We start from the raw sequence: 22,429 nt of genomic DNA, 5'->3' as shown, positions 1-22,429 counted from the left end.
ACTGGACTATTTTGTATCAAGTCTGCCCAAATGTGACGAATTGGTCAATTGATACATTTTCAAGTACATAACTATAGAGAACATACAAAAATGATATGGTAATACAAAATGTAAGTTTACACACTCCCAGGAATGTCATACATGATGGATCATTAGTTTATACACTAACTTTCACACATCTAGATGGCCGGGTGGGGTGGGTGTGGAGCCTAGAGACAGCATGGGTTCAAACTGTAGAACCCAGTTCCTACATTTGAATAAAAAAATGGATTTTATCAAACAAAACTATGCTACATTTTATCTCAAGGACCCTTAGGATGACAAATCAGAGCAAGATTACTGAATGTAAGTACATTATTTACCTTCAGAGGTGAATGTATCAAAACAGTTGCCGTGATACGTTTTTTGTTGTTGTGCACTCTCCTCAAACAATAGCATGGTGTTTTTTCACTGTAATAGCTACTGTAAATTGGACAGTGCAGTTAGATAAACAAGAATTTAAGCTTTCTGCCCATATAAGACATGTCTATGTCCTGGAAAGTTTGCCGTTACTTACAACAGTCATGCTAATCACATTAGCACATGTTAGCTCAACAGTCCCGTATACGGGACACCGATCCCGTAGACGTTAATAGAAAATTACTCAAATGAAAGTGAAAGTCACCCAGCCAAATACTACTTGTGTAAAAGTCTAAAAGTATTTGGTTTGAAATATACTTAAGTATCAAAAGTAAATGTACTTGTTAAAATATACTTAAGTATCAAAAGTATAAATCATTTCACATACTTTATATAAAGAAAACCAGACGGCATGATTTTCTTGTTTTTTTAATTTACAGATAGCCAGGAACACTCCAACACTCAGACATCATTTACAAATGAAGCATTTGTGTTAAGTAAATCCGGCAGATTAGAGGCAGTAGGGATGACCAGGGATGTTCTCTTGATAAGTGCGTGAATTTGAATTTTTTTTTGTCCTGCTAAGCATTCGAAATGTAACTAGTACTTTTGGGTGTCAGGGAAAATATATGGAGTAAAAAGTGCATTATGTTCCTTAGGAATGTAGTGGAGTAAAAGTAAAAGTAAAAAAATAGTAAAGTACAGATACCCCCCAAAACTACTTAATTAGTACTTTAAAGTATTTTTACTTAAGTACTTTACACCACTGATTGCTCTACAGTCGTGGTCAAAAGTTTTGAGAATGACACAAATAAAAATGTTCACAGTCTGCTGCCTCAGTTTTGATGATGGCAATTTGCATATACTCCAGAATGTCATGATGAGTGATCAGATGAATTGCAATTAATTGCAAAGTCCCTCTTTGCCATGAAAATGAACTTAATCCCAAAAAACATTTCCACTGCATTTCAGCCCTGCCACAAAAGGACCAGCTGCCATCATGTCAGTGATTCTCTTGTTAACACAGGTGAGAGTGTTGACGAGGACAAGGCTGGAGATCACTTCAATACCACTTTTTTTGGACAAGCTATGTTTTCAAAACGGTAATGTTTACATGAATTCTGATTATTTCCAGGGATACGTAACATCCTGGAATATATGTAGATATCTGTTAGAAATAATACTACAGTGCCTTTGGAAAGTATTCAGACCCCTTCCCTTTTCCACATTTTGTTACGTTACAGCCTTATTCTAAAATGGATTAAATAAAATGTTTTCCTCAATCTACACACAATAATACCCCACAATGACAAAGCAAAAACAGGTTTTTAGAATGTTTTGCAAAGGTATACAAAAAAAGTAACATAAATACCTTATTTACATAAGTATTCAGACCCTTTGCTATGAGACTCGAAATTGAGCTCAGGTGCATCCTGTTTCCATTGATCATCCTTGAGATGTTTCTACAACTTGATTGGAGTCCACCTGTGGTAAATTCAATTGATTGGACATGATTAGGAAAGGCAGACACCTGTCTATATAAGGTCCCACAGTTGACACTGCATGTCAGAGGCAAAACCAAGCCATGAGGTTGAAGGAACTGTCCGTAGAGATCCGAGATAGGATTGTGTTGAGGCACAGATCTGGGGAAGGGTACCAAAACATTTCTGCAGCATTGAAGGTCCCCAAGAACACAGTGGCATTGATCATTCTTATGTAATACCCTTGCTAAAACCTAGAGATTATCTTAGCATCTTTTGAGACTTGGTGAGAATTGCTTGTGACGATCAACGAGTTCGGGTTTCCACGGGATGTCTGTTGCTGCTATGGAGTACTGGCTGCATTGATAGCTGTGGATTTTGTGAGGACACCTGCACGGAACTGCTATACTTTGCTGAGGCATTATCTACGAGTAGTGAGTAACTACAAATGTGGGCTGGACTTCGGGACTTTATGTATGTCTTTTTTTTTTTTAGCTCCAACGCGCGCCCAGGGTTTAAGCAAGCTGTTTGTTTCATTTAATGCATGGGAAAGCATATCCTTATAATAATAACCAAGTCTATAATAATTGTATTTTAAGTTAATACCCTATTTGTCATTCACCCTAGCGAGTTTACAATAGGGATTCTTATTGGAGATGTCCTTCTCACCTCATATCCCATGCTGTTCAGATATTCTAAGTAAGGTAATATCGTGAGTCAAAACTCGAGCCTGGTGAGAGGGTTACACTTAAATGGAAGAAGTTTGGAACCACCAAGACTCTTCCTAGAACTGGCCAAACTGAGAAATCTGGGGAGAAGGGTATTGGTCAGGGAGGTGACCAAGAACCCAATGGTCACTTTAACAGAGCTCCAGAGTTCCTCTGTGGAGATGGGTGAACCTTCCAGTAGGACAATCATCTCTGCAGCACTCCACCAAATCAGGCCTTTATGCTAGAGTGGCCAGACAGAAGCTACTCCTCAGTAAAAGGCACAGGATAAAAGTCGGTTTGGAGTTTGCCAAAAGGCACCTAAAGACCACTTTCAGACCATGAGAAACAAGATTCTCTGGTCTGATGAAACCAAGATTGAACTCTTTGGCCTGAATGCCAAGCGTCACGTCTGGAGGAAACCTGGTACTATCCATACTGTGAAGCATGGTGGTGGCAGCATCATGCTGTGGGGAAGTATTTCAGCGGCAGGGACTGGGAGACTAGTCAGGATCGAGGGAAAGATGAACAGAGCAAAGTATAGAGAGATCCTTGATGACAACCTGCTCCAGACCGCTCAGGACCTCAGACTGGGGCGAAGGTTCAACAGGACAACAAACCTAAGCACACATGTCTCTGAATGTCCTTGAGTGACACAGCCAGAGGCCGGACTTGAACCTGATCGAACATCTCTGGAGAGACCTGAAAATAGCTGTGCAGCGACGCTCCCCATCCAACCTGACAGAGCTTGAGAGGTATGGGAGAAACTTCCCAAATACAGGTGTGCCAAGCTTGTAACGTCATACCCAAGAAGACTCGAGGCTGTAATCGCTGCCAAAGGTGCTTCAACAAAGTACTGAGCAAAAGGGTCTGAATACTTACGTGAATGTGATAGTAAAAAATCAAAAAATTTCAACAAACCTGTTTTTGCTTTGCCATTATGGGGTATTGTATGTAGATTGGGGGAAAAACTATTTAATCGATTTTAGAATAACGCTGTAACGTATAAGTCAAGGGGTCTGAATACTTTCCGAATGCACTGTATATATTTCCCTTGACTGAGTGATGCTGAATGTAAAAAATGGCTCGACTTAACCCTCTCTCCTACTGTGATTAGATTTTCCAAACAATAATTCACTTCCATACTTTTTTTGCAGTACGTTACAGCATTTTAATTGTTTGAAATTGAAAACAGCTTTCACAGACACATTTTAAAAGTTAGTACTTTTAGAAGCGTTCAGTTCTCTCACTTATGGTGCTTATTTGTATTTTATTACAATATATTGTAATTGCTACCAAGACTGAAAAGACGGTATGAGGTCATTGAGATGAGTCAAATCATAAAAACGTTACGGCTTATATCATTAGCCTACTCTGTCAAAAGAAATACAACAGAGAGAAATTCCCAAATGTCATTCAAAACAAGTGCACAATGTCACAGATTGAAATCTCTCACTGGTTCAGTTGAACAAACCATTAAGTTTAGAGAGTGTAAAAATAGATTAATCTCAAGCCAATAAGGTGAAAACATGCTGAAAAGTCTGTTCTCCAAGTAACTTGAAGGTTCTTGATTAGTCCTTGGCTTCCAAGGCTGTCTATACCATCAGTCTACATCCCCATCCCACAGTGGTTAATGTGTCCAGTGTGCACCACTGTAGCGCTGTTCATCACCACTGCTGCCCTCTGGCTCTCAAAGGCCTCTCTCTCTCTCCCCAGTGCCACCCGATCCTGTTCCAACAGCATCCTCTCTCTTGCCAAGTTGGCTCTCTCGCTGTCCAGCCACTGCCGCTCTCTGTCCACCGCCGCTCTATCCCCCTCTATTGCTGCCCTCTCCCTCTCCACCATCTCCCACTCTCTCTCCAGTGTTACTCCCTTGTGAGCAGCATTGCCCCCAGCTGGCCCCCTACCCAACCTCTCCTCTCTCAGGGCCCTCTCACACTCTGCTGTGGCCCGGTCGCACTCCTCTGTGGCGGGGTCCGCATACATCTCTTGGTCGTACTCCAGTGTGGTGTCGCCCCTGTCCAGCAACTGGCGTCCTCTATTTCGAGTGGGCTGCGAAGGGGAAGGCTCGGGGTCGTCGCCCTCCGTTATAGGGGTCAGGACGGGTCCGCTGGCAGCAAGGCGGCCCTCCATGGCCTCGTTCATGAGGTAGAACCATGGCCAGGAAGCAGCATTGTCTGCCATGCTCTCCATGCCCACAGGAGGGTACTTCAGGTCCTGTTCAGGGAACAACAGGGGACAAGTGTGAACACAGGATAGAATACAAACACAGAGCAGACTACAGTGTTTGAGCAATGCATGGTCATTAGGAAGGATTGGTCCTTCATTAAAAACATTCTGATTTTGATCCATTTACAGTTCGGTTTATTTCATGTTGCACAAATTTGCAGCAAACAAACATTTCGTTTACCTTATATCTCCTCTTTAAGTTGTCCCACTTCTTGGCCACCTGGTAAGTTGACACCTTTCCCATGAGACCCAACTCTTTTAAAATGGCCCTGCACACAAACATGATCAATGAGTTTTGATAATGCATATTTGACATCAGTGCTTTGTCGTTGACATTTCTTTTCATCCCTAAATCCTACTCACTTCCATGCAGTCTTGGCAGCATTTCGCCTTCCAGTGAAGAGAACCTCATTGGCAGCACGCAACTTGATCAGCCTCCTCGTATCCTGCTCTGTCACTGTCATCAAAACAAAAATAAAGTTGATTTGTTTACCTCACATTTTGTCAACATTCATCCATTTTTATCTCCTGAGGTTTTACTTTGAAAAGTACATTCTGAGACATGAAGAATGAAGGAATTGCACTGACTTTTATAGGAGAATTCCAAAGGTGTGGGGCACTCCTCTCCACTGGCATCGATGAACGTAACCGTTCCATCCACATCTGTGTCCCCTGGTCCCATTCCCTCTTCCAGCTCCGAAATCCCACTCCTCTCTGGCATGGGACACGGGTCTCTCTCTGTAGGCATCGGTGAGGATACAAACAAGTAGTCTTCCTCGCTCATCCATACAGGCGTTATTTTGGGGGCTCTCCCGGCCAGTAGGCCCTCGAAAGCATCGTTCATAAGTTGGAACCAAGGCCAGGAGGCAGGGCTGCTCTGGTTCTCCATGCCACGTGGCGGGTACTTCAAGTCCTAAAGGAGAAAAGAAGATCTACATTTATTGAGAGATAAAACTTAGTGACTTACCCATCCTCCGGTCCCACAAATAAGCATGGATGTACACATACATGTGCAAGTACACACACTGACAAATAGGGTGAGATTGTACATAGACACACACTAGTTACAGTACCTTGAATTTTGTCTTCAGGTTGTCCCACTTTTTGGAGACCTGGTCAGCAGACAACTTGCCTGCGAGGCCCATCTCTTTTACTATTGCCCTGCAGAGAAATAAGGGATGTACAAAATAAACTAAGTACATTGACTGGAAATAGCAGATTTTTATTTGGCCAAATATTTTCTTACAACACAAGCCAACTCACCTCCAGGCAGGCTTGGCAGTATTTCTCTTCCCTGTGAAAAGAGCCTCATTGGAAGCACGCAGCTCTATCAATCTCTTGGTGTCCTCTTCAGTCACTGTAATGCAAGCAAATATAACAACCAGCGTTATTCTTCACAAAGAAGTGTTATCGAAGTACCTTGTTCAAATCAAAGTTTATTGGTTGCGTACACAGCTCAGCAGATGTTATAGTGGGTGCCGCGAAATGCTTATGATACTAGCTCCTAACAATGCAGTAAAATGTCAAACATTTTACACCCCCCCCCCTCCCCCCTCAGAACAGCCTCAATTCGTCAGGGCACGGACTCAACAAGGTGTCAAGCGTTCCACAGGGATGCTGGCCCATGTTGACTCCAATGCTTCCCACAGTTGTGTCAAGTCGGCTGGATGTCCTTTGGGTGGTGAACCATTCTTGATACACATAGGAAACTGTTGAACGTGAAAACCCAGCAGCGTTGCATTTCTTCACAAAAACCGGTGCGCCTGGTACCTACTACTATATCCCATTCAAAGGCACTTCAATCTTTTGTCTTGCCCATTCACCCTCAATGGCACACATACACAATCCATGTCTCAATTGTCTCAAGGCATAAAAATTCTTCATTACCCTGTCTCCTCCCCTTCATCTACACTGATTGAAGTGGATTTAACAAGTGAAATCAATAAGGGATCATAGCTTTCAACTGGATTCACCTGGTCAGTCTGTCATGGAAAGAGCAGGTGTTCTTAATGTTTTGTATACTCAGTGTAAATATATATTTACATTTACATTTTAGTCATTTAGCAGATGCTCTTATCCAGAGCGACTTACAGTTAGTGAGTGCATACATTTTTCATTCTGGCCCCCCGTGGGAATCGAACCCACAATCCTGGCGTTGCAAGCGCCATGCACTACCAACTGAGCTACAGGAGGCCTGTATGTGAATGGCGTGTATGGACAGTATGTAAATAGAAAAGGTGTGTGTATAGCAGTAGTTCTATAGGATGAGCCATGACTAGAAAACAGTATGTAGACATGATTAAAGTGACCAGTGTTCAATGACTATGTACATAGGGCAGCAGTCTCTAAAGTGCAGGGTAGAGTACTGGGTGGTAGCCAGGTAGTGACAGTGTCCAAGGTTCAGGGCAGGGTACTGGGCGGAGGTCGGCTAGTGGTAACTGTTTAACAGTGATGGCCTGGCGATAGAAGCTGTTTATCAGTTATTGTTGCTACTAGTTAGCATATTACCAATAACTCACAAGACTTAGGGTCACAAGATGGCGAACCTAACTAAATAACTCAAACATGCACTTTAAAAACTGTCTGGGTCAACCAATACCAGCCTAAGTAAGTGGAAAATCATATTGATTTTGTACAGTCATGTTGTATTTTGAGCAAATCATCCCTTTAAAAAAGGAAAAACATAATCACTTACGCTTATATGAGAATTCCGTGGTCCTGTGATACTCCCCTATGGCTGCACCGTTCCTATCCTCTGTTTCTACCAGCTCATCCATTTCTGACTCTGTCAAGAACTCCGACATTCCCCCCCTCCCTGGTGTCCGACGAGCCCTCTTCCTTGGTGGTGGAGAGGGCTCAAACTCCTCATCACCTTCCTCTACTACTGGCGTCAGGATGGGGGCGCAGCCGGCGAATCGCCCCTCGACGGCATCATTCATGCGGTAGAACCAGGGCCAGGAATTTGGGTTGCTCTCCATGCCGCGGGCTGGACATTTCAACTCCTGCACCAAAAGAGGAACACAGTGGACAGAGCAGTGTGGAATTGAGAGGAGATTTGTGCAGGAGGTGATGCGAGACACATTGTGGATCAAGAATTATTTAGAGACTAGGAGAATGTTTCTTATACACTACACTAAAAGTTCACTAATACATGTTACATACACAAATACACTAGTTGACTACTGCCATCACTCTCACACTACCTTATATCGCCTCTTGAGGTTATCCCACTTTTTGGCTAGCTGGTCAGTAGTCACCTTTCCCTGAAGACCCAACTCATTCAAAATAGCTCTGCAGGAAAACATGGAGATAAAAAACAATGGTTAACTTAAAACACAATTTTCAAACAAATTCTCAGTTAGGACACTAAACAAAATCTGAAATGATCAAATAGGTATAAGCAATATGGTAATAGCTCAATTTTGACTTCTGATAGGCTAGCTAGGCAGACATTTTCACCATATTGTTTACACCTATCCAGTCCTTTTAGACATACATAAGTGCGAAAGAGCTAGGGGTGGATTAGGGACAGACAATCACAGAATGTGCTGGGCAAAAATATGGTCTGTATCTGTCCTTCCCAGACATACACACCTCCAGGCTGGCTTAGCAGTATGTTTTCTGCCTGTGAAGAGAGCCTCATTCACGGCACGCAGCTTTATCATTCTCTCTGTCTCCTGCTCTGTCACTGTTGAGCAAGAAACAATGTCAGTAATATGAATGATTACCTTGTATCAAGTAACACACTTTTTGCAGCAAGCTTGCTAACAATCAATAACTACAATTACTAAAGACCAAGAATCTAGACAGACCTCCTGGACAAATATTAAGGTTTAATAAATAATTTTAACTGTCAACAGAATCACAGAGTATGCTCAGCTCACTTACTTTTATATGAGCATTCTGACATTCTTCGCCAGCCCATAGTAGTAGGGGCCCCGGTCTGAGTTGCATCAGTGTTAACTGTTGCATTGTTCTCCAAGTTCCCTGCCCCTGCACTGTCCTCCATTTCCGTTTTGATCAAGAACTCCAAAATGTCAGCACCCTCGGTCCCCTGTTCTCTCTCGTTGGTTAATGGCGATGGAGCACCTGGATCCTCACCACCCAAAGATTCCACCGCCAAAACGTGGGCGCTGTTGAAGAGGCGTCCATCCATGGCCTCATCCATAAGTTGGAACCAAGGCCAGGAGGCTATGCTGGTAGCAACAGTGTCCTTGCCAAGAAAAGGGTATTTTAAATCCTTAAGGAAAAAGACAAATACAGAAGTAGGACAATGGCTGGGATGCAGAGGAGGCTGGTATGAGGAGCTATAGGAGGACAGGCTCATTGTAATGGCTGGAATGGAATTCATGGAACGATATCAAACATATGGAAACCACACGTTTGACTCTGTTCCATTCCAGCCATTACAATCAGCATGTCCTCCTATAGCTCCTCCCACCAGCCTCCACTGCTGGGATGAGGCTTTTTTGTTTTGAAGACATGGTCAGTAAATATTGACAATATCAGTAAACACCCAACTTCAGTCTTCCAAGTGCGCACACACACACACTTTACCTTGTATCTAGTCTTCAGATTTTCCCACTTTTTGGCAATCTGGTCAGCTGTCAGCTTTCCCTCAAGACCTAATCCCTTTAGAATTGCACTGCACAGTTAAAGATAGAAAATCGTTAGATAAACTGGTTTTGGTATACTTGGTGTATACAATTTCATACATATGACAACCCTCACATACTTCCAGGCAACCTTGGCAGCATTTCTTTTTCCTGTGAAAAGAGCCTCATTGGAGGAACGCAGTTCTATTAACCTCTTGACGTCCTCTTCAGTCACTGTAAACAAAACGCATTTGATTGTAATCACCTAGTAGTTCAAAGCTTGGTGCAACTACACACTACAAAAGTATGTGGACACCTGGTCGTCGAACATCTCATTCCAAAATCATGGGCATTAATATGGAGTTGGTCCCCCCCTTTGCTGCTACAACAGCCTCCACTCTTCTGGGAAGGCTTTCCACTAGATGTTGGAACATTGCTGCGGGGACTTACTTCCATTCAGCCACAAGAGCATTAGTGAAGTCGATCACTGATGTTGGGCGATTAGGCCTGGCTCGCAGTAGGCGTTCCAATTCATCCCAAAGGTGTTCGATGGGGTTGAGGTCAGGGCTCTGTGCAGGCCAGTCAAGTTCTTCCACACCGATATCGACAAACCATTTCTGTATGGACCTTGCTTTGTGCACGGGGGCATGGTCATGCTGAAACAGGAAAGGGCCTTCCCCAAACTGTTGCCACAAAGTTGGAAGCACAGAATTGTCTAGAATGTCATTGTATGCTGTAGCGTTAAGATTTCCCTTCACTGGAACTAAGGGGCCTAGCCCGAACCATGGAAAACAGTCCCAGACCATTATTCCTCCTCCACCAAACTTTACAGTTGGCACTATGCATTCGGGCAGGTAGGTTCTACTGGCATCCGCCAAACTCAGATTCGTCCATTGGACTGCCAGATGGTGAATCGTGATTCATCACTCCAGAGAACGCATTTCCACTGCTCCAGTCTAATGGCGGCAAGCTTAACATCACTCCAGCCGACGCTTGGCATTGCGCATGGTGATCTTAGGCTTGTGTGCGGCTGCTTGGCTATGGAAACCCATTTCATGAAGCTCCCGATGAACAGTTCTAGTTCTTGTTCGGCCGTTGCTTCCAGAGGCAATTTGGAACTCTGTAGTGAGTGTTGCAACAGAGGACAGATTTTTATGCGCTTCAGCACTCGGCAGTCCCGTTGTGTGTGCTTGTGTGGCCTACCACTTCGCGGCTGAGCCATTGTTGCTCCTAGTTGTTTCCACTTCACAATAACAGCACTTACCGTTGACCGGGGCAGCTCTAGCAGGGCAGAAATTTGACTAACTGACTTGTTGGAAAGGTGGCATCCTATGATGGTGACACGTTGAAAGTCACTGAGCTCTTCAGTAAGGCCATTCTACTGCCAATGTTTGTCTATGGAGATTGCATGGCGGTGTGCTCGATTTTATACATCTGTCAGCAACGGTTGTGGCTGAAATAGCCAAATCCACTAATTTGAAGGGGTGTCCACGTACTTTTGGCCATGTAGTGTATATCTACAACGGAAGCACAGGGCATAAAAACAACCCATTCAATTAATGACTTCACTAGCACAACAGCCTGCAGTTCCATGCATGTGACAATTTACCTTATGGTAAGTAACTAAATGAAACGAAGGAAAATAGCTAATTAACATTTGCTACTCACTTTTATACAAGTTATCTGTGACATTAGGCGTTGGGTCCATTGTTGACTCCATTTGCACCAGCTAGAGAATGGAGAATAGAACTTACAGGAAGGAAGCGTGCTCATGCACACAAGCTTCCCATCCGGATAAGAATAGCTTATTAGGCAGTGGTAGCTAGCTATCCAGCATCCACCAGCTCCTTAAGTTTGATCGTTTGTATTTTTCTCTTCGGGAAATGTTTATTTCTCAAATGCAAGGGGCAGTTTGTCAACAAATAATGTAGGATTTGCCAGCCCTTGATTAGTTGTTTAGCTAGCTAGCAGCTAACGTTTGGTAGCAAGTAGCTAACTCCGATAACCCAACCCCTTGGCAGGATAACAGTGAAAACAATTTCCTATTTTCATCTCCCAGTAAATTCGTCTGTTATAAATATTTCGAGTTGGTACCAACGTGAACCGGTTACACGATGACACAAAAAACACTCACATTTTTAACAAAAGTTGTTTTGCAGTTTTTCTTCTGTATTCCTAGCTAGCTAGTCAGTGTTGTGCACGATCCGAGAAGGGTGCACCCTATTGCATGTATTTCAACGAATATGATTGGTTGTTTACTGTGGCGTAACTGTAGCATGGGGTACAAGAACTACGGCATCAGGAACCAAATATTTGTTCCCACTTTCACAACCGTGAGATTCGAAATTTCGCCTCATCGTTGTGTGAGTATAAGCTAGCTTTTTCGAAAAAAAATACATTTCTAGCATATTCCGAGGATAAGCTAAGTACGAAAACGTGTTCTGTACTAGTTGTCAATTCGATTTACAAGACTTCTTTCAACTAAATCTTAAAATCTAGCTAACAGTAGCCAGCCATCTGAAAGACAGTAAGGACCGTCCTACGCCTAGCTAACTTTTTTCAAATCTTTACGGTCTTAATAAACACATTTCCACCACCATTTTCGGATTTTTTTGTTTTTAAATGTATTCTGTTGGGTATTTCAACAACTACGAAAATAGACGTGGTTAAAATGTTTACATGTCCGGTAACCATTCCTGTTGGTGCTTCCTTTAAACCAATATCCAACATTCACGACTAGGTCCTCAACATCAACTCCAGACACCTGCAAAATATATAACTTGTAATCAAACATTTTCATTAAATCATTCCATGATACATTTTCTTGCTTGGAATTAGACTACATTTAAGTAATTCAAAGCATACATAAATCTACTAAATGCACTACACACCTCCAAAAAACCCTGTCCAGCCTTTTTGGCAGTGTTGTGGATGATGTGACAGCGCCATGCAAGGACATAGATGTTTGGATTTTCCTTTAACATTCTGGACGCGATGGAATTCATAGCACCTTTTAACAGGTCCCATGGTATGTTGTTCTCCTGCAAGCCCTATCTATCTTCTGGTAGATAACTTCACCTGTGCTGCACTTCGGCCCAGTGGTAGTGCACATATCAAGGAACCTGTGCACCCTCTGTTAGTGTCATATAAATGCACTGTGAGTGGGTTCATCTTTTCTCTTCCTGCAATGACAACATATAGGCTTATCAGTTTAAAGACTCACTCCTTTTGAGTGCATGGCCTACTATATAAAACAAGAGGGGAAAATAAACAAAAGGCCAAGATGTCAAACTTTGGAAACTATATCCATATGCTTTAATAGGCCTACCTGAATCGTTGGACCATCCGTGATGATCGTGTAAGGATTGTCTTTCATCTTCATCACCAGTTCTTTTTTAAAAGTGTGGTGCGACAGATTCGTTGATTATACAGGTGGTCTTTGTGCGGGCACAATCTGGGAATCAGTGAAACAATCCTTGAACAGAGGCCCTGGTTCGAATCCAGGCTCTGTCGCAGCCGGCCGTGACCGGGAGACTCATGGGCGGCGCACAATTGGCCCAGCGTCGTCCAGTGTAGGGGAGGGAATGGCCGGCAGGGATGTAGCTCAGTTGATAGAGCATGGCGTTTGCAATGCCAGGGTTGTGGGTTCGATTCCCACGGGGGGCCAGTATAAAAAAATATGTATTCACTAACTGTAAGTCGTTCTGGATAAGAGCGTCTGCTAAATGACTAAAATGTAAAATGAAATGTAAAATGTGATCCGCCACCGCCAGCTGCACATTGTGCTTAACCAATGACATGGCCACCTTAACCTCTGCCCACCTTGTCTGCAACAGAAAATGGTTATTTGTAGTAGATTTAAGTGTTACAAGTGTTCATGTTACATTCAGTATTTTTTTGTTGTTGTGTTGCCTATCCAGTACAGTCTTAAGCCCTATACTTTTCCCCCTGATTTATACTGATAGTATGTATACCTTTGGCTTCTTGTGTAGAAAACCCACCAACAGAAGCGGCTACTGGGACAGAAAACCAGGCAATGTCACTTGCAGACTGCAGCACCTTTTGTTTCTCCTGGTGGCCCTGGCTCTTAATGTCTGATGACATCTGTAATGCCTTGGTGAGAACATGTGTTCTCCTGCCGACATATTGAACACCAATAATGCATGCTCGTGGTTCCTTAATTTATAAATGGCCATTTGGCTGTCCACTCATTTTTAAACATGGATTTAGCAGCTCCACTCAGGGCACTTTGCATTTTCACCGCTTCTTTTCTTGCTACCGTCTCTGGCTGGGTCTGCTGTACTGTCTCTTTGTCATCCTCTCTCTCTAGCTGCTCTGAAGGATGGGGCCCAGCCTCTTGATCCAGCTGTTCAGAAGGATGGGCCCAGCCTCTCTCTCTGGCTTCTCTGAATGATTGCTGGTGCCTTTTTTGTTGGGGCCTGATATTTTGCTGCCCACATTAAAATGTATGTTATCTTCCCTGCCACTTTAGAAAACATCCTTAAAACAGAGATTGATTGCATTAGCTAAACTCCAATCTGTTTTGATTGTTCAATGTAACTTTGAGATTGAATCAATCTCAAAAATGCTATAGCTAGCTAGCTGATGCAATTCATCACCACCATCATTTCTCAAAGGAAAGAGAAATGACTGACTGACTTCCCCAATATCCAAAGTAAACAAAGGGTGGATGCTTTTACACTTTTTAGGGTGAACTTGACTCTTTTGCAAGCCAGCACTAGCAGGCTAGCTAGCATGTAGCTAAGCTAACCTACCAACGTTTTACTAAAATAAAATGTTAGCTAGCGTTTTAGCTAGCCAACATAAAAGGTATAACGTGGTTCCAGGGACATCACCGGATAGAAAATCTAATATGGCTGCCAACGCATTGCAGCCATATTGGTAGCTCTACTCTCATTGGTCCTAACCCTTTGTTTATGTTTTTTGCATTTAGCTTGCGACACAGCCGTCAAGACATCATGGATTAGATCAATGGATAATCAGAAATAGGTATAGGTAGATATATAGCTACTTAGCTAGATTGCAACATTTTTAAATAAAAAAAGCAAATCTGAATGCGATGCTCACGAGTTCTGTTCACAAAACGATCAGCTAGCTAGCTAAGTTTAGCTGATCGTTTTGTGAACAGAACTCGTGAGCATCGCATTCAGATTTTGCTTTTTTATTTAAAAATATAACGTTATATATATATATATTACTTGTCAGTCAGTCATCCCTCTCCTAAGTTAAGCTAGCTACAAATAGTTAGATGGGTAATAATGGCGCATATTTAAGCTGTTAAACAGGGAAAATAGTGTTAAAAGTGGTTTTATATTATATATATACAGTGAGCTCCATAATTCATTGGACAGTGACATTTTTTTTGTTATTTTGGTTCTGTACTCTAGCACTTTGAGTTTGAAAGGATACAATGACAATGAGGCTGAAGTGCAGACTGTCAGCTTTAATTTGAGGGTATTTTCATATATATCGGATGAACTGTTTAGAAATGATAGCACCTTTTATACATGGTCCCCCCATTTTAAGGTACTACAAGTATTTGTTAAATTGGCTTCACAGATGTGTGTTGTTAGGCAGGTGTATTCATTTGTGTCATTAGTGAATGCAGGAGAGCTGTTGATGAATAGCATTGATTCTAGACTTTGCTATTGCCTTTGGAGGTTGTTGTTGTGGTGTGACAACATGAGGAAGACAGCAGTGTCGATGCAAATGAAGCTGGCCGTCATAAGGCTCAGAAATGAAAATCAATCAATCAGGAACATTGCAAAAACCCTGGCCATGCCCAAGTCAACAGTTTGGTTCATCATTAACAAGAAAAAAACAACCGGTGAACTCAATTATGTCAAAAGACCCGGTAGACCGAGGAAGACCACTGTAGTGGATGACCGGAGAATACTCTCTATGGTGAAGAAAACCCCCCTGACAACAGCCCAACAGATCAAAAACACTCTCCTGGATGCAGGTGTAGATGTGTCAAAGTCTACCATACGTAGAAGACTACACCAGCAGGACTACAGAGGGTACACTACAAGATGCAAACCACTGATAAGCCTGAAGAACAGAAAGGCGAGATTACAGTTTGCTAAAAAGCACCTAAAAGAGCCCCAAGAGTTCTGGAAAAAAGTATTGTGGACAGATGAGACAAAGATTAACATGTACCAGAGTGATGGAAAGAGGAAAGTGTGGAGAAAAAAAAGAAATGCCCATGATCCAAAGCATACCACCTCATCCGTGAAACATGGTGGAGGGGGTGTTATGGCTTGGGCCTGTATGGCTGCCAGTGGAACAGGCTCACTTGTCTTCATCGATGATGTGACTGCAGACAGAAGTAGAACAATGAATTCTGAAGTCTATAGAAATATTTTATCTGCTCAGATAAAACCAAATGCCTCCAAACTCATTGGACGGCACTTCATCATGCAACAAGACAATGACCCTAAACATACTGCTAGAGCAACAAAGGGGTTTTTGATGGCCAAAAAGTGGAAAATCCTTGACTGGCCGAGTCAATCACCGGATCTGAATCCAATTGAACATGCATTTTACATGCTGAAGAGGAAACTGAAGGCAATAAGTCCCCAAAATAAGCAGGAACTGAAGATGGCTGCAGTACAGGCCTGGCAGAGCATCACCAGGGAAGATACCCAGCGTCTGGTGATGTCAATGCATCGCAGACTTCAAGCAGTCATTGCATGCAAAGGATATGCGACCAAATATTAACAATGATTACTTTATTCTACATTATGTTAAACTGTCCAATGATTTTTGATGCCCGAAAATGGGGGGGACCATGTACAAAAGCTTCTATAATTCGTAAACGGTTCATCCGATATGAATGAAAATACCCTCAAATTAAAGCTGACAGTCTGCACTTCACCCTCATTGTCATTGTATCCTTTCAAACTCAAAGTGCTAGAGTACAGAACCAAAATAACAAAACAATGGTCACTGTCCAATGAATTATGGAGCTCACTGTATATATATATATATACTTCCTCCATTGTCAATACATTCACACAAACACACCAACGGATTGGGATAACCTGGTTTGGTTATCTTGTTCTATCTGGGTGTAGCCGCTCACCTTTCTCTCTGTCATTGTCAAGTGTGTTTCGGTGCCCGGGCTGTGTTCAGTAGAGAACAACATTGTCTAAAGTTCAGATATAAATTAATTGTCTAGATATTATCTTATGTTTCTCTCTGCCAGGTAGGTTTAGCAATTAATCATATCATCTCTATTCATTACATTAGGCCTACTACATTTTACATTTACATTTTAGTCATTTAGCAGACGCTCTTATCCAGAGCGACTTACAGTTAGCGAATAGATCTTTATTTTTTTTATTTTTATTTTTTTTATTTTTTTATACTGGCCCCCCGTGGGAATCAAACCCACAACCCTGGCGTTGCAAACGCCATGCTCTATCAACTGAGCTACATCCCTGCCGGCCATTCCCTCCCCTACCCTGGACGACGCTGGGCCAATTGTGCGCCGCCCCATGGGTCTCCCGGTCGCGGCCGGCTGCGACAGAGCCTGGATTCGAACCAGGATCTCTGGTGGCACAGTTAACACTGCGATGCAGTGCCTTAGACCACTGCGCCACTCGGGAGACTACTACTATCTTCAATGTGTGCATTGCCATCCATCTGAACTCAACCCTGTTGATGCCGTCTTTATTGAAGCTGGGTTGTGTTCATTAGAGCATACACCATAACAAAATGTGTTGCAAAAAAAAGATGCATTTGATAGTTCAGATAGTATTCTACCTCCTGTTTCACTGTGTTTTCTTACGTGTTGTGCCTTCTAAACATTACCCTGTCCTTTATTGACTTATTCTCTGTCTTTCTCTGTAGTGGCCTGTTGTTGTATTGACGATTTTGTCTTCTGTTCTTATTTCCCCAGAGGCCTGGCTGCGTTGGGACGGGCTGTGAGGTAGTGGTGGTCTCTGGGTGCTGGTCTAGGCGCAGAGGCAGGAGGAGCCTGCAGTGGAGGAGTGATTGTGGGTGTTGAGGTGGTGCCCGTGCCAGTCCATGCCCGGGGGCCGGAGATGGCCGAGTAGATAGCAGCTGAGCCGCTTTGCTCTGCCCTCCCAACAGACACTGGTAGGAGGTAGCCTCAGCAACGGACCTAGGAACAGGTGAGGAATGGATGAAGGGGGATGACATACAGAGAGAGACACATACACATACACACACACACAGATGTGGTACAGTACTGTACTACAACAAGCAGGCTTAACATCCCCTCCCCTCCCCAAATACACACATACTTATTTACGCAAGGCTCATTCCATGGGAAATTAAATGTGTAGGCCTATTTGATCCGACCCCCTTTAGCGAACATTTTTGAAGTTGACTATCAGTCTGCAACTACCACAAGACGGTCATATCTTCTTCCTTCCCATCCTGACTGTGATTTACATTGACATTTTTAGTCATTTAGCAGACACTCTTATCCAGAGCAACTTACATGAGCAATTAGGGTTTTAAAGTGCCTTGCTCAAGGGCACAGACAGATTTTTCACCTTGTCGGCTCGGGGATTAGAACCGGCGACCTTTCGGTTACTGGCCCAATGTTCGAACCGGTGATGTAAGATACCTGCCTTTGAATATTCTCTCTCATCTTCTCTAACATAGTATAGGTTAGGTTAGTCAGAAAAATCTGGTTATTAGTAATATAGACAAACACTCACACACGTAGTCACACACACACACACCTGCTGCCCTCTACCTCTCTGGTGAGCAAATTCACATACACACAAACACACACACTCATTCCTTCAGTCTGTTTATGTTGTCTCATCTCTCTGCAGAACTTCCATCTGATGGACTACCACCTCACTGTGATGTTGGCCAGGAGACTGGTGTGGACTATAGTGTCAGGGGTACTACACCTATCTATCTCTATATCTCTCTTTCTCTCTATCTATCGCTAGGGTCCAGGAGACTGGTTATTATGTTAGAAATGAAAAGGCTGTTACATTATTGGCAGTTATTAGGAGAGGTGTCGTACCCAGTGTATTCCTGGGTGATATTAGTTTGGGAGTGGGACAGAGCTTGGACAGTGTTTTTACTCATGCGTTTAAAAAATGAATGTCTGATTTTTTTCATCTCTGTATTTCAGTACATGCTGTTTTTTTCCGTTGTTATTGTCCTTCCCCCTTGACAACATATAGAGGATTGATCCACTGATGTTACCTGCATGATCAGAGGACAGGCAGACAGGTCCTCATGCATGTTGCCTGGCAGCCAGTGTTTTTATAGCATAAGGAGTCTACTGCAGAACTATATGTATATGGTACCACCCATTGTGGAATAGTTTCTGTACAGCAGATATTGTAGCTAACACCTCACGAGAGATAGACTTACATGCAAGGCAGGTCTCAGTTAACCCACAGAGGTCTCATTTAACGCACAGTTTTACTCCTTGATATTTACTCCTGTCCTCCCTGTTCACCCACGACTGTGTGGCCAAACACGACTCCAACACCATCATTAAGTTTGCTGACGACACAACAGTGGTAGGCCTGATCACTGACAACGATGAGACAGCCTATAGGGAGGAGGTCAGAGACCTGGCAGTTTGGTGCCAGGACAACAACCTCTCCCTCAATGTAAGCAAGACAAAGGAGCTGATCGTGGACTACAGGAAAAGGTGGACCGAACAGGCCCCCATTAACATCGACGGGGCTGTAGTGGAGCGGGTCGAGAGTTTCAAGTTCCTTGGTGTCCACATCACCAACAAACTATCATGGTCCAAACACATCACAGTCGTGAAGAGGGCACGACAACACCTTTCCCCCTCAGGAGACTGAAAAGATTTGGCATGGGTCCCCAGATCCTCAAAAAGTTCTACAGCTGCACCATCGAGAGCATCCTGACCGGTTGCATCACCGCCTGGTATGGCAACTGCTCGGCATCTGACAGTAAGGCGCTACAGAGGGTAATGCGTACGGCCCAGTACATCACTGGGGCCAAGCTTCCTGCCATCCAGGACCTATATACAAGGCGGTGTCAGATGAAAGCCCAAAAAATTGTCAAAGACTCCAGTCACCCAAGTCAATAGACTGTTACCGCATGGCAAGCGGTACCGGAGCACCAAGTCTAGGACCAAAAGGCTCCTTAACAGCTTCTACCCCCAAGCCATAAGACTGCTGAACAATTCATCAAATGGCCACCAGGACTATTTACATTGACACCCCCCCACCCCCATTTGTTTTTACACTGCTGCTACTCACTGTTTATTATCTATGCATAGTCACTTTACCCCTACCTACATGTACAAATTACCTCGACTAACCTGTACCCACGCACATTGACTCGGTACTGGTACCCCCTGTATATACAGTTGAAGTCGGATGTTTACATACGCCTTAGCCAAATACATTTAAACTCAGTTTTTCACAATTCCTGACATTTAATTCTAGTAAAAATTCCCTGTCTTAGGTCAGTTAGGATCACCACTTTATTTTAAGAATGTGAAATGTCTGAATAATAGTAGATAGAATGATTTATTTCAGCTTTCACCACATTCCTAGTGGGTCAGAATACACTCAATTAGTATTTGGTAGCATTGCCTTTAAATTGTTTAACTTTGGTCAAATGTTTCGGGTAGCCTTTCACAAGCGCCCACAATAAGTTGGGTGAATTTTGGCCCATTCCTCCTGACAGAGCTGGTGTAACTGAGTCAGGTTTGTAGGCCTCCTTGCTCGCGCACGCTTTTTCAGTTCTGCCCACACATGTTCTATAGGATTGAGGTCAGGGCTTTGTGATGGCCACTCCAATACCTTGACTTTGTTGTCCTTAAGCCATTTTGCCACAACTTTGGAAGTATGCTTTGGGTCATTGTCCATTTGGAAGACCCATTTGCGACCAAGCTTTTACTTCCTGACTGATATCTTGAGATGTTGCTTCAATATATCCACATAATTTTCCTTCCTCATGGTGCCATCTATTTTGTGAAGTGCACCAGTCCCTCCTGCAGCAAAGCACCCCCACAGCATGATGCTGCCACCCCGTGCTTCACGGTTGGGATGGTGTTCTTCGGCTTGCAAGGCTCCCCTTTTTCCTCCAAACATAACGATGGTCATTATGGCCAAACAGTTCTATTTTTGTTTCATCAGACCAGAGGACATTTCTCCAAAAAGAACGATCTTTGTCCCCATGTGCAGTTGCAAACTGTAGTCTGGCTTTTTTATGGCGGTTTTGGAGCAGTGGCTTCTTCCTTGCTGAGCGGCCTTTCAGGTTATGTCGATATAGTTGTCGTTTTACTGTGGATATAGATACTTTTGTACCTGTTTCCCCAAGCATCTTCACAAGGTCCTTTGCTGTTGTTCTGGGATTGATTTGCACTTTTCGCACCAAAGTTCGTTCATCTCTAGGAGACAGAACGCGTCTCCTTCCTGAGCGGTATGACGGCTGCATGGTCCCATGGTGTTTATACTTGCGTATATTGTTTGTACAGATGAACGTGGTACCTTCAGGCATTTGGAAATTGCTCCCAAGGATGAACCAGACTTGTGGAGGTCTACAATTCTTCTTGGCTGATTTCTTTAGATTTTCCCATGATGTCAAGCAAAGAGGCACTGAGTTTGAAGGTAGGCCTTGAACTAAATCCACAGGTACACCTCCAATTGACTCAAATGATGTCAATTAGCCTATCAGAAGCTTCTAAAGCCATGACATCATTTTCTGGAATTTTCCAAGCTGTTTAAAGGCACAGTCAACTTAGTGTATGTAAACTTCTGACCCACTGGAATTGTGATACAGTGAATTATAAGTGAAATAGTCTGTCTGTAAACAATTGTTGGAAAAATTACTTGTGTCATGCACAAAGTAGATGTCTTAACCGACTATAGTTTGTTAACAAGAAAATTGTGGAGTGGTTGAAAAACGAGTTAATGACTCCAACCTAAGTGTATGTAAACTTCCGACTTCAACTGTAGCCTCATTATTGTTATTTTATTGTGTTACTTTTAATAATTTTTTACTTTAGTTTATTTGTTAAATATTTTCTTAACTCTTTCTTATAATATTTATAATAATATAATATGCCATTTAGCAGACGCTTTTATCCAAAGCAACTTACAGTCATGTGTGCATACATTTTTACGTATGGGTGGTCCCGGGCATCGAACCCACTACCCTGGCGTTACAAGCGCCATGCTCTACCAATTGAGGTACAGAGGACTGCATTGTTGGTTAAGGGCTTGTAAGTAAGCATTTCACAGTAAGGTCTACACCTGTTGTATTCAGTGCATGTGACAAATAAAGTTTGATTTGGTTTTTAAACCACATTCTAACCTGAAAGGGCAATATGATCCTGTTGATAGACTCCTTTGGGGGAGAGTTTCAGCCTGGCTTTGAACTGGTCAAAACTTAATCCATTTAAGTTATTAAGACCATGTAAGCTCAGCCCTCTTGCTTAAGAGCAGGAAATAGAGGTGTCTGAATACAAAGCCAAATGTGCATATGTTTTTCACCATTTAGATACAACCAACTAACATTCCATTTTGGATCACCCTTCCATGGATCGTTTCTTCATTCATATTGAGGTTGTTTTTTCAAGCACTTGAATTGAATGATGTAAATAATAATCCAATCGTCTCGTCTCACGTCATCATTACATCTGTCACTCTCGCTCTCACCATAAGGTCACGTTAAATTGATACTTTTCATAACCTATTTCACATACAAAAGTGGGATTTTATGTTATTCACTCAAGACTACTCATTAAAAAAAAACTGTGCACCACCTTTATTTTTCCCAATACTCTGTTTAATTGTCCATCATTTTAATGTATGTACGAGAAACAGCTTGTCCTGGCAACCTTTGGGGTCTAAGATGTTGAGAAAAGTGGCATTGATGAGTCTGACATGGAATATGGTCCTCTGTAGCTCAGCTGGTAGAGCACGGCGCTTGTAACGCCAAGGTAGTGGGTTCGATCCCCAGGACCACCCATACACAAAAATGTATGCACGCATGACTGTAAGTCGCT

The 22,429-nt window shown here is 42.9% G+C and overlaps 1 protein-coding gene and 1 long non-coding RNA gene across 2 annotated transcripts; one reads left to right on the top strand and one right to left on the bottom strand.

The window, feature by feature from the left end:
• Positions 1–3,740: 3,740 nt before the first annotated feature.
• Positions 3,741–11,587, bottom strand: LOC311137189 (uncharacterized protein). The gene is made up of 14 exons (XM_084171548.1): positions 11,546–11,587; positions 11,080–11,140; positions 9,552–9,645; positions 9,374–9,461; positions 8,705–9,056; positions 8,411–8,504; positions 8,020–8,107; positions 7,512–7,818; positions 6,080–6,173; positions 5,890–5,977; positions 5,405–5,729; positions 5,180–5,273; positions 4,998–5,085; positions 3,741–4,804 (listed from the first exon to the last, which is right to left on the bottom strand). The coding sequence occupies exons 2-14, from the start codon at positions 11,129–11,131 to the stop codon at positions 4,196–4,198; spliced, it is 2,373 nt and encodes a 790-aa protein (XP_084027674.1). The 5' UTR covers positions 11,132–11,140; positions 11,546–11,587; the 3' UTR covers positions 3,741–4,195.
• A 157-nt stretch (positions 11,588–11,744) lies between these two features.
• On the top strand, positions 11,745–21,129 carry LOC311136903. The gene is made up of 3 exons (XR_014613899.1): positions 11,745–11,774; positions 17,336–17,570; positions 18,246–21,129. It is a non-coding gene; the product is annotated as an uncharacterized lncRNA (long non-coding RNA).
• The last annotated feature ends 1,300 nt before the right edge of the window (positions 21,130–22,429 follow it).

This window comes from Coregonus lavaretus, assembly GCF_964263955.1.
Source record: "Coregonus lavaretus genome assembly, chromosome: 11".
Lineage (NCBI taxonomy): Eukaryota > Metazoa > Chordata > Actinopteri > Salmoniformes > Salmonidae > Coregonus > Coregonus lavaretus.
Note: the sequence above shows the minus strand (reverse complement) of the source record. Positions and strands in the feature narration are given on the sequence as shown.

Bases quoted from the DNA above. Each gene is read 5' to 3' on its own strand.
- LOC311137189 (XM_084171548.1), bottom strand. From the start codon at position 11,131: ATGGAGTCAACAATGGACCCAACGCCTAATGTCACAGATAACTTGTAT. The intron at 9,646-11,079 runs GTGAGTAGCAAA...TTTTGTTTACAG, and splicing joins CACAGATAACTTGTATAAAA to TGACTGAAGAGGACGTCAAG. The intron at 5,978-6,079 runs GTGAGTTGGCTT...ATTTCTCTGCAG, and splicing joins ACTGCCAAGCCTGCCTGGAG to GGCAATAGTAAAAGAGATGG.